General features: G+C 45.3%; 1 protein-coding gene across 1 annotated transcript in view; it reads right to left on the reverse strand.

Annotated features, from left to right (window-relative positions):
• The window catches only part of LOC126108175 (poly [ADP-ribose] polymerase tankyrase-2-like), a 97,190-nt gene that overhangs the window by 48,405 nt on the left and 36,378 nt on the right, over positions 1-12,407 (reverse strand). Inside the window, exon 2 of the mRNA XM_049913416.1 lies at positions 4,404-4,980. Coding sequence (XP_049769373.1) covers positions 4,404-4,969 — 566 coding nt within the window. The 5' untranslated portion in view covers positions 4,970-4,980. The remainder of the gene's footprint in view (positions 1-4,403; positions 4,981-12,407) is intronic.

The raw sequence follows: 12,407 nt of genomic DNA on the forward strand, positions 1-12,407 counted from the left end.
ACTCTTACAAGATCACAGCAGCTCAGGTGGGAAAAAACACTTCCTGCAGAAATTTCTGTAGCCTACAATAATGCCAGTAGTGCAGCTGACAATTATGTGATTTTATTTCAGTGATTACAAAAACAACTCCAAAGTACATATTAGGTAGCTGAGGCAACTAGTGACCACTGATATGGATTAACAAGGAAAAGAATGTTTTGTAAAGGCTGTAATGAACCTCCAGGGAAACGGAACGCTCATCCAGTGACGAGCATCCTTCGTTAACAGCAAAACAGTGGCACTGCATTGAAAGTAGTTTGGTGGTCTGTTAAAATTGCTCTGGCTTCATTTGCTTAAGCTCTATATTCGAGTCACTGATCAGCCAAACACTTGACTAGTATTAACAGACCCTCTTTGCCTCCGGTGACTTCTGTTGAACAACATAAGGTTCCACTTTCCTTCCTAATCTACAATAAAGCCGACGCTCCTTCACTACCTGCTGGAGGAGAGTCGGTGTATGTTGGGCCACGACAGAGGCAGACGTCCAGCTAGTGGAAGCTCACCATTAACCTTTCTTGCACCAGAAATTTTATTTCATCCCTGAAACAATTGTCATGTAAAGTCACGGCACACTTATTTGAACTTGCAATGTTGAAAATGTTGATGCTGAAATGGGAATCTAACCCAGATATCTCTTTCTGCCATCTTTAACACTTTTCGGACAATACAGTTCAATCGTTTTGTTGGGTCCCAACATTCCATAGTTATCCAGGTTTCAATGAATGGGGAAGGTCAGGTTTTAAATACTGGTTGGGTACAAAAATTTTTGCTGTGGGATTTCAAGTTGTAGCATCCGCACTGCAAGAAATGTGGAAAGCAATTATGATTTTTAGCATTTGTGCATGCAACGTCAACAATAACAATTGGTGCCAATTTTGACCCTGAAACAGGCAGAGAACTTTTTATCCTATCATTTCAGATTTATAAATTCCACTCCTAGTGGCTGGTGGAAAAGTATTTGACAGGTGTGTAGCCAGTGGTGATAGCATATACAGGGTTAAGAGTCCCAGTCAGCACAGAACTTTTCCTCGCATAATTTCTAGTTCAGACATGAGCATATCTCACTGGTGGTGAAATAAACCGACATTGTGTATCTATATGTGGCTAGAAAACAACATGATATATGCTGGGTTCGAAATGCAGCAGGGGAATACTTTGTTGTATAATCATTTCAGTTTCATCATCCCTCTAGCGGTGAAAAATTTTGATACATAAAATTGTAACAGTTTACTGTGCTTCATTCACAATCCCTGCCCAAAACAAAACTTTATGCCCCATCATATCAAGTTTGAAAAAGTGCATATGATGTTACATGCGGTTAAAATGATAGTTAAGATCTGTAGTGACCGGATTGGAGTCCTGGATCCCAATCCAATACAAAAGCATGTAGTTTGAAGCTGAATCTTGCTTTTTGAAATCTCATTTATTGTAATTCACTTCAGTTTACAAGCACTGAGGACCGTCATCTCTGGTAAAGGGTTTTCTGATATTTACATTACTGTGGTATTGGTTTTCATATGGACGATAATAGACAAAGTGCAAGAAAGTTATGTGGCTGCATACAAACCAGGTGGAACGCAGTTCAGGAAATTTGGCTGCTTCTGAGCATGGTAACACACGCATATAAATTTGACAGGCACGACACTCGTCTGATTGTCAAACATTTCGTATTGTAATTAATGTGATACTTTGATCATCAGACATCGTTCAAAGCCTGTCTTAAAACTGGTCTTTGAAAGGTACAGCTAATGAAATGGTTGACAGCGTGTTTCAAATTGAGCTGGAGAAGGAAATCAGTACAGCGGGCAGTAAGGCACGGTGAACCTCGTGATTTGACAACAGAAAGAGGCTGTGGGTGTGCAACAGTTACGTGTCATAACAGTATTACCACATTCATCTCAATTTCATTCATTAAATATGGTTGACAGGAATTTAAGTATTTTTCAAGTGAGTATCCTCACTTTGTAAGCACACATGAAACCATGGGGTAGTTGAAGTAAGCTGTGTCATTCCCCAGTGATGGAAAAACACACACTAATGTGTGTGTGTGTGTGTGGGGGGGGGGGGGGGTGATGAGCAATGTTTGTGATTCATGATATAAGTTGTGCTGTAAACTTGCTACTGAAATAAAATTAAGTTTGTCCTCCACAAACAGTAGGTATGAATGGTAAATTCCGTGAGAATCTGATGTCTATCTAGAAGGGCTGGCATGGGTACAAGGGGGAGTAGGATGAACATGGGATAGTGAGACATCCTCCCCAAAAAATGGTAAAACACTGTATCACTTCACTGTGTGAAGTGGACACTGTATGAAGTAAAAAATAATTCTGCTTACATGTGGTTTTATACATCTTATTTTAATTATTAAAATCATAGGTACCTGTGGTGTATAAAATTTGTGTGTAATACTATGTATAATTTTGAGAGGCGGGGGGGGGGGGGGGGGGGGGGGTTGTCAAGTGGAATCAGTGAAAGACAGAGGCAGTTCCAGAACCAAACATTGTATATGTGTCTGTAACTGACACCCAACAGTGTGGGAAGTATGAGGCAGTGAACTAGGTGAAGATCACGACAAGAATCTATTATACATCATCAAGAGAATTTTTAAAATGTACACAAAGATTACTGTTAGTAAAAAGATTCCCGTTAACAAAAATTTTTTCAAACATAAGAGCTCGAGTCATTTCCCACAGCGTGCATAACGAGTTTGGAATAATGTAATGTTTTAAATTTTTTTCAAGAATGTAAATAACAATTGTAATATGTTTATTGCTTAAACAATGAATTTTGATGTTAATCTTTATAGAATAAAAGAGAAAGACACTGAATGATTTACAACACTGGCTCTATGTTCATTACAATTGGTTCAGGGAATGCACAGTGTCATCTCGAACACAAGATTTCCAATATGTAAAATAGCACATAAAATAATACATAAGTATTAAAATCTAAATGAAAAATAAATGATCATTTATCAGTGTTAGTGGCTATTAGACTCGTATGAACATATGTAACTGTAAGATGGTGCAGAAAAATGGTAACTCTGGTCGCACAGACACTTTAATGGTCACAGACTATCAGAGTTGGAACAGCAACAATGGATGGGACAGATAATGTCATAAGGTGTGCCACAGGAGAATGGAAGCCTGTAGTGTTCACTGGGTGGCTATAGTGAAGCCATAGATCCACTGAAACACACCCACACAGGGTGGACACCTGTTCATCGAATACACAGTAAGGCACGGTATTCTGTGTGTGTCAGAAGGGAACGTATCCAAGCACTGCGTGAGCTTTATGTAATGCTGAGTACAGAGGCGAACAAAACGAGGTGGGAAGACTCAACTTTATGGGACCAGCTGGAACTGCTGCTAGGTCTGGCCTGTGAACCTGCGAGGTGGTCTCAGGCTGCAAGAGGTTTGAGCAGTCAGCCACTGGGGCACCGATGCTTACTTCACCTGGTTTTCTGAACATCCTCTGTACAAGCCCTCACAGCAGAGCATTCTTTTATATTATGTGCCTTTAGAGCAATTAACATCTTCCGTGTACTATCTGGATTTGGAGAGAACTAAGAATTATCTTGGGATAGTTACTGGCATATGGCTTGCACGTGGAAAGAAAGTGACCGACAACTACGTAAGAGCCAAAGCTGTAATACTAAGGTGTGAATAGTGATTACTCTGATAATCTGCTTTTATACAAGACGAAACTTCCACAGGTCAACATCAGCCATCTAAATTTGTAAAAATGTTACCACCATCCTCTATAATCATTCTGCAGTACACTACCTTGCTCGAGGTGTCGATTGTAAGTGACTTTGTCATCATCTTCATGCAGTGTGGCACTATTCAAAGGTGTCTCATTGTCATCAGCCACAGAGGCAATGGACAACTTTAGAGACCACTTCATGGGAACAGGCCTACAGCAACGAGTACAGGCTGCCGGTTGCAAACTACACCCATCACTGTGTCTGAGCCTATGCTGGGCAATACAGCTTTGTGTCCACAGCAGTCTGCCTCATGCTCTATTCACACAGTGAGTGTACCCTCTGTCATGACAGTTGATGCTGAAACCTAAACAACCACTTTCTGTATACATGTAGTTTAATATAATGTCCACAAACTGGCTCTTTGATGGTTTTTGTTAGCTAACATACCTGGTAATGAACACTGTTCAGTTTAGGGGTTCACTGAAACTGCTACACGAGGGTAATGATAGCATTGTGAGCTATCGTGAAATTACTGTCTACGATGGTGTATTTTACAGCAGACACACATCTGCGAAAATTCAGTGGGAAAAATTATACAGTTGGAAATACACACACCTAGAACCGAGAGACACGAATGAGTTGGTTGTCTCACACTTACCTGGTTTGTGGTGGTGGATCGTACAGCAACCGGCTCACTTCGATCAAGTCTTTAGGTTGATGAAGCATCGCATCTGCCCACCCCTGAGTGGCCATCACCTCGTGTGTACGAGTCTTAATAAATTCGATGGCGGCTCGCCTGAGGTCACTGCAGGAGTGGCGGACTGCGAGGACGGCCGCGGCCGCCGCGGTCTCCACGGTCAGCTGAGCGGCCACCTGCCGCTCGCACTCCGCCTTCAGCCCCGACGCCCCGTACTTATCCGCTGCAGTCAGCAGCTGGGGGGCCGTGCCGGGCCGCTGGGGGGCCCGCAGGGTGTACAGGTAGGACACCAGCTCCCTCAGCACCGGGCCCCCGATGTCGGCAATCCTCACCACGCCAGTGCAGGCCTCGAGGGTGTCGTGGGCGAACATGGCCGCAAATACGGGGCTCCTGTCCGCGAGGACGGCCCTGTGCACCACCAGCCGAGTGTCACCTGCCTCGAGTATCACCATGGCGTCGTCCCCGACGTCCAGCAGGTCCCCCAGGTCGACAGCCACCGTCTCTGTGATGTCCTTAACTGCTTCCATTGCGGACGATTCTGAAACACGGCAACACGGAGCAGCCGTTTCAGCATACAGGTGACTGACGATACTTCTACGAGTGACAGCCACATCTGTTTCCAGCGACAGTTGATAAATACAGGGTGAGTCACCTAACGTTACCGCTGGATATATTTCGTAAACCACATCAAATACTGACGAACCGATTCCACAGACCGAACGTGAGGAGAGGGGCTAGTGTAATTGGTTACCACAAACCATAAAAAAATGCACGGAACTATGTTTTTTAACATAAAACTACATTTTTTAGTTGGAACCCCGTTGGTTTTGTTAGCACATTTGAACATACAAACAAATACGTAATCAGTGCCGTTTGTTGATTCTAAAATGTTAATTACATCCGGAGATATTGTAACCTAAACTTGACGCTTGAATACCACTCCTCCGCTGTTCGATCGTCTGTATCGGAGAGCACCGAATTACGTAGGGATCCAAAGGGAACGGTGATGGACCTTAGGTACAGAAGAGACTGGAACAGCACATTATGTCCACATGCTAACACCTTTTTATTGGTCTTTTTCACTGACGCACATGTACATTACCATGAGGGGTGAGGTACACGTACACACGTGGTTTCCGTTTTCAATTACGCAGTGGAATAGAGCGTGTCCCGACATGTCAGGCCAATAGATGTTCACTGTGGTGGCCATCATTTGCTGCACACAATTGCAATCTCCGGCGTAATGAATGTCGTACACGCCGCAGTACATCTGGTGTAATGCCGCCGCAGGCTGCCACAATACGTTGTTTCATATCCTCTGGGGTTGTAGGCACATCACGGTACACATTCATCTTTAACGTACCCCACAGAAAGTAGTCCAGAGGTGTAAGATCAGGAGAACATTTTCATTTATGACATCGGTAGCACCTATCATCACAGTGGGTAACGCAAAGTTGTTCAATGCGCTAACAGTTTCGCAAACCGTCGACTTTTACACGCATGTTCGGCACAAACTGTTCTCCTGGTTTTCTGACGACCGACTTTCTCTCTCGTGGTATTAATCGTGTTTCGACGTCTGAGCTCCTGGTTCGGTTCTCGCCTGATTGGTTCGTGACTGCAGTCCAGAAAGGACTGCCGCTTCGATCGCCTGGTCTGTACGGCCGGCAGAAAACTTTTTGTTCTAACTTAATCAGATTTTTACGTTTTGCACAAACTGAACACCGTTACAGGTTTTCACGCTAATTAAGGCCGTGTAAGCATGGTCTCTTCCGAATGTAGTTTTGACCAAAATGCGATGCCGGTAGCTGGAGTCCAGAGTTTTTCTTTATCGTGCCTTTTGCGTTGCTCTGCAGATATTTCCATAGCAAGTTTGAAACGCGTACGTTTCATAGGCAGCGATGGCGAGCCACAGAATTTCTGACCAGAGAGCATGTAGTCAGTGCAGTTGCGAGAGAGTAATAGCGCGCGAGAGTTCAGTTCTGCTGCGAGGCAGTAGTGGTACGTAGCGAGTCGCGAGAGCATGTAGTTGCTGTTGCGAGTTAGCATTGTGTGTGAGGAGTCGGCGGGCGTCGACATGGCTCTATGGTCGAGATTCAGGACGAGGTAAATTTTTTAAATAAGGTAATGAAGCAGCTTTGCGCACATCTGATAATGTAATGGATCTTAAGTGTAATTAATTTGTTCAAGAATCGCCCCAATAATAATTTTGTTTTCAAACCAAGCATTTTAACAAAACAAAGAATCCCTTTTTGAAATAATATTTTCCTTGCATTTCCTTAAAGAAAAGTCTCCCTTAAATTAAAAAAAATATATATATATATTTGCGATGCATTTCCTCCAAGCTATGCGAAAAATAAGGGCAGATGCAGTATTACTGACGTAAGAATTTGAGTTTAATCAGGGCCTAAAGATCGACATTTCGGTCTATTTGTGTTTTCATTGTCACTGAGATTTCATTTTTTATTGAATTCATATCAGCTGAGATTTCATTCATTTTTTGTTGAATTGACTTAACATTTTTGTGGGGAGGTTACACTTTGCTCCATTTATATTTAAACATTGTCTTTCAAATGTCACGGAGGAGGTTACAAGTTCCATACCGTGACAAATATTTCTTTATACCTAACCCAGAGGTGAAACAGCAACTTTCATAAATGCAGCTTTGAAACTTTTTAATGCAATGAAATATTTTCTTAAGAATTTTCATCCCCTATTCCACTCCTTTAGGGGTTGAATTTCCAGAAACACTCAAACACGTATTTTTTTATTTTCTGACTGAGAAACCAAACACTAGTTTTTGTAGTTCTACCTCCAAAATTACCTTAATAGAGACATTTCTCAAAAATCCTTCATCCCAATTTCACCCCCTTATGGTTGAAATTTCGCGCAATCTTCTTACACGCACCTCCTGGAGATTTCCAGTTTCGGTTTGGGCTGGGACATGGGTCAGACGGGCAGGACATTCCCTTTTATGCAGAGAGATTATTAATTAATAATCATACAGTAATTTTTGCTCACGAATTGACCTGGTGACCGATCTCGAGTTATTTTCCGTCTAAGCTTATGGCTGATGCCGTTTATTTATTCCATACTTTTATCTTTCGTTACTGTGTAAAACCAGTCGCACAGTAACAATTCGTTTACAAGTGTATCTGGATTTTTTCGTATTTTCATTATTCCTCGGAACATACGCGTTCCCAAAGTAACAGGGAAAATTAGGCGCACGCCTCATGTAAACATCCTAATTAAACGGAAGTCCAGCTCCGTTATAACTTGCGTAGTTACAGTTTAGCGCAAGCCGCACCTCGACACATGTTCAGTCATTCTGCGTATATTTCGGGTGACCTAACACAGTTATACAACCGCTGTGAAGAACCGTAACCGAACTACACTCCTGGAAATGGAAAAAAGAACACATTGACATCGGTGTGTCAGACCCACCGTACTTGCTCCGGACACTGCGAGAGGGCTGTACAAGCAATGATCACACGCACGGCACAGCGGACACACCAGGAACCGCGGTGTTGGCCGTCGAATGGCGCTAGCTGCGCAGCATTTGTGCACCGCCGCCGTCAGTGTCAGCCAGTTTGCCGTGGCATACGGAGCTCCATCGCAGTCTTTAACACTGGTAGCATGCCGCGACAGCGTGGACGTGAACCGTATGTGCAGTTGACGGACTTTGAGCGAGGGCGTATAGTGGGCATGCGGGAGGCCGGGTGGACGTACCGCCGAATTGCTCAACACGTGGGGCGTGAGGTCCCCACAGTACATCGATGTTGTCGCCAGTGGTCGGCGGAAGGTGCACGTGCCCGTCGACCTGGGACCGGACCGCAGCGACGCACGGATGCACGCCAAGACCGTAGGATCCTACGCAGTGCCGTAGGGGACCGCACCGCCACTTCCCAGCAAATTAGGGACACTGTTGCTCCTGGGGTATCGGCGAGGACCATTCGCAACCGTCTCCATGAAGCTGGGCTACGGTCCCGCACACCGTTAGGCCGTCTTCCGCTCACGCCCCAACATCGTGCAGCCCGCCTCCAGTGGTGTCGCGACAGGCGTGAATGGAGGGACGAATGGGGACGTGTCGTCTTCAGCGATGAGAGTCGCTTCTGCCTCGGTGCCAATGATGGTCGTATGCGTGTTTGGCGCCGTGCAGGTGAGCACCACAATCAGGACTGCATACGACCGAGGCACACAGGGCCAACACCCGGCATCATGGTGTGGGGAGCGATCTCCTACACTGGCCGTACACCACTGGTGATCGTCGAGGGGACACTGAATAGTGCACGGTACATCCAAACCGTCATCGAACCCATCGTTCTACCATTCCTAGACCGGCAAGGGAACGTGCTGTTCCAACAGGACAATGCACGTCCGCATGTATCCCGTGCCACCCAACGTGCTCTAGAAGGTGTAAGTCAACTACCCTGGCCAGCAAGATCTCCGGATCTGTCCCCCACTGAGCATGTTTGGGACTGGATGAAGCGTCGTCTCACGCGGTCTGCACGTCCAGCACGAACGCTGGTCCAACTGAGGCGCCAGGTGGAAATGGCATGGCAAGCCGTCCCACAGGACTACATCCAGCATCTCTACAATCGTCTCCATGGGAGAATAGCAGCCTGCATTGCTGCGAAAGGTGGATATACACTGTACTAGTGCCGACATTGTGCATGCTCTGTTGCCTGTGTCTATGTGTCTGTGGTTCTGTCAGTGTGATCATGTGATGTATCTGACCCCAGGAATGTGTCAATAAAGTTTCCCCTTCCTGGGACAATGAATTCACGGTGTTCTTATTTCAATTTCCAGGAGTGTATGTGTGGCATCTGGAGCAGAGAACAAGTTTTCCAAGCATTTCTCAAGAGAACTTTCAGGGATTAACGATCTCTAAAACGTCGCTGCACTGCTGTTAGGGTTTTCCGGCAGTGTCAGGCGGCGTGCATCGCGTCAGCCCAGAGGGAGCGGCAGGGCAGCCGGCTGTGCTGGGAGCGGAGCCTGTGCGCATGCGCAGCGCCGGTCAGCTGGCTCGCCAAAAGGAGTCAGGCATCACGTACCGCTCACGGATCGCATCGGATTTATTTCAGCCACAGACGACACGAAAAGAAGTTTCATCGACATGGACTTTTAGTAACTTCCAATTTGGGTAGAAAATTCGACGTTGGCTACATAGATTTTATTTCTCATTTTATTATTTGTTGTTATGCAGGAAAGCTCCCGAACCAGATACGCATGTTGGGTGCGACATTACACAAGTAAAGGCAGCAGAATGGGCGTTCTGTTCCTACTTGTCTGCGTTACTTGATGCACTGTTTTATTTTTTTTTACATCTTCACTCCCCTCCCACACACACACACACACACACACACACACACACACACACACAAAATGCGACACTGTAGTTCATCTCATATCTGATACACGTTATCAATATTTCGAAATTCTGCCGTCCGTTACCGCTTTAACACACAGCATGTGATACAGCGTGTCCTACAGAGACTGGCATTCACGATTTGTGCAGCAGTTTCCGCAGTCCATGGTCTCGTGGTTAGTGTCCCAAGTTCGATTCCCGGCCGAGTCGGTGTTTTCCCTCTCTACGGGTCTCGGTGTTTGTTCAGCCACCATCATTGCCGGTCGGTTTCACCGCCGCGCAAACCGACAAATTCGAGTGAAACAGGAGGTCTTTCTCCTACCGGCCGAGCAACCCCAAACGGGATCATCTCCCGGTCAGTTCACTTCATTTTTAGGGTTCCAGGCTAGGCGCAAATTGAGACGCATATAGCGCGTGTGGCGCGACGCAGCGCAGCGCGCATTTTCCTAACTTCAGGTTCAAATGGGGCCGCGCAAACTGCGACGCGACGCGACTGGGACGCGACGCGCGGCGTTGTGGTTGCGGCACAGTTTCTGGCGACGCGCGTCACGCGAGCACCGCGGGTGGGGGTGAGGGTGGGGGGGAGGAAGGCAGTCCTGCCGTGTGCTCACCCCGGCATGGCGCGTATGGGCAGTGGAAGTATTGGCCGTCCCAAAAATACAGCCTTATGGTAAACCGAATTTTATTAACACTGAGTAGTGTTTCGTCTTTCGCCGTTCAAGCGCTCCATCTATTTACGTAACTACATAATAGTTTTCAGTTGCAAATATCTCTACAGTTCTTTTGGTTTGTTTCTTCTTTTGTCAAGAACAATGGACAGTTCAGTAACTGGTGAGCCCTTAGCCAATGGCATTATTATCATCTTCTGCCTCCGCCATGTTTTCAGATCGTAAGAAGGGATAGACGATTCATCCTGAGGGTAGTGAATAAGGAACTAAGGAATAATTATAAAATCAAGTGATTTAGAAACGAGGCAGAAAATTAAAATAAGGGTATCTACTTGCTGCCTGTAATGCTGACGTATCTCTACGATCTGCTGCAAGAAGTCGAAAAGGCGTTATTTCCACAGGTATGACCTCTTTCTGCTTCTGATAAAACGTCGAAGATATGAAGTACGTAGCTTTGACTGTCGTTACTTGGATATAGGTGTAATAACAGACATTATAGTATGTACCTGTGGACATTACATGTCCACTGCAAGCTAGAAACACTCGAAAAGCAGTCAGAAATAACAATGTTTCAATTGGCTCGCCAAGATGAGAAACAGCATTTCAATTCCAGAATGAGTTTCAGCATTTCAATTGTTGCATGCACATTATTCAGCATTAATAAACTAATTATACAAATGAAAAAAAAATGGTATTATTACGAAAGTAGGAATATCCTAAAAGAGTGTGGTGCTTAGATATATTTAATTTGTTGAAATGTTCTGCTGACAAAGGGGGATTTACTTTCACGACAATGTTCTTCGAACTGCAGCTCACAAGGCACACATGGCCAGCGTCTGCATTCCTGTCGCGCGTATTGTCCTCCGCTGCTGGCAATACACTGATCATTGTGTTGTGCGACAGATCAATTCTTTCTTTCTCTCAGTAACAACTATTTCATTCGCTATCACACAGTTTGGCCAGAGCAGTAGGTGAGTAACCAGCATCCGGCAGGTGCGTATTTACTCCGCCTGAAGGAACGCTCATCATTATTTTAATACTGCTCAGACAAGAGAAGAAATAAAATCCTTTGGTAAGTTTCCATTCCAGTCGCTCAGTGTTAGACACTATGGGTTACGGGCATTCGACCAAAACTCCAACAGAATTGGCAATTAATTTTTGTGTGAAACTTCCTGGCAGATAAAAACTGTGTGCCCGACCGAGACTCGCACTCGAGACCTTTGCCTTTCGCGGGCAAATGCTCTACCATCTGAGCTACCGAAGCACGACTCACGACCGGTACTCACAGCTTTACTTCTGCCAATACCTCGTCTCCTACCTTGTAAACTTTACAGAAGCTCTCCTGCGAACCTTGCAGAACTAGCACTCCTGAAAGAAAGGATATTGTGGAGACATGGCTTAGCCACAGCCTGGGGGATGTTTCCAGAATGAGATTTTCACTCTGCAGCGGAGTGTGCGCTGCTATGAAACTTCCTGGCAGATTAAAACTGTGTGCCCGACCGAGACTCGAACTCGGGACCTTTGCCTTTCGCGGGCAAGTGCTCTACCATGTATGGAAGTGAAACATGGACGATAAAAAGTTTAGACAAGAAGAGAAAAGAAGCTTTCGAAATGTGGTGCTGCAGAAGAATACTGAAGATTAGATGGGTAGATCACATGACTAATGAGGAGGTGCAGAATAGGATTGGGGAGAAAAGGAGTTTGTGGTACAACTTGATTAGAAGAAGGGAGCGGTTGGTAGGACATGTTCTGAGACATCGAGGGATCACCAATTTAGTATTGGAGGGCAGCGTGGAGGGTAAAAATCGTAGAGGGAGACCAAGAGTTGAATACACTAAGCAGATTCAGAAGGATGTAGGCTGCAGTAGGTACTGGGGGATGAAGAAGCTTGCACAGGATAGAGTAGCATGGAGAGCTGCATAAAACCAGTCT

This window comes from Schistocerca cancellata, chromosome 11 (genome assembly GCF_023864275.1).
Source record: "Schistocerca cancellata isolate TAMUIC-IGC-003103 chromosome 11, iqSchCanc2.1, whole genome shotgun sequence".
In the NCBI taxonomy this organism is placed as follows: domain Eukaryota; kingdom Metazoa; phylum Arthropoda; class Insecta; order Orthoptera; family Acrididae; genus Schistocerca; species Schistocerca cancellata.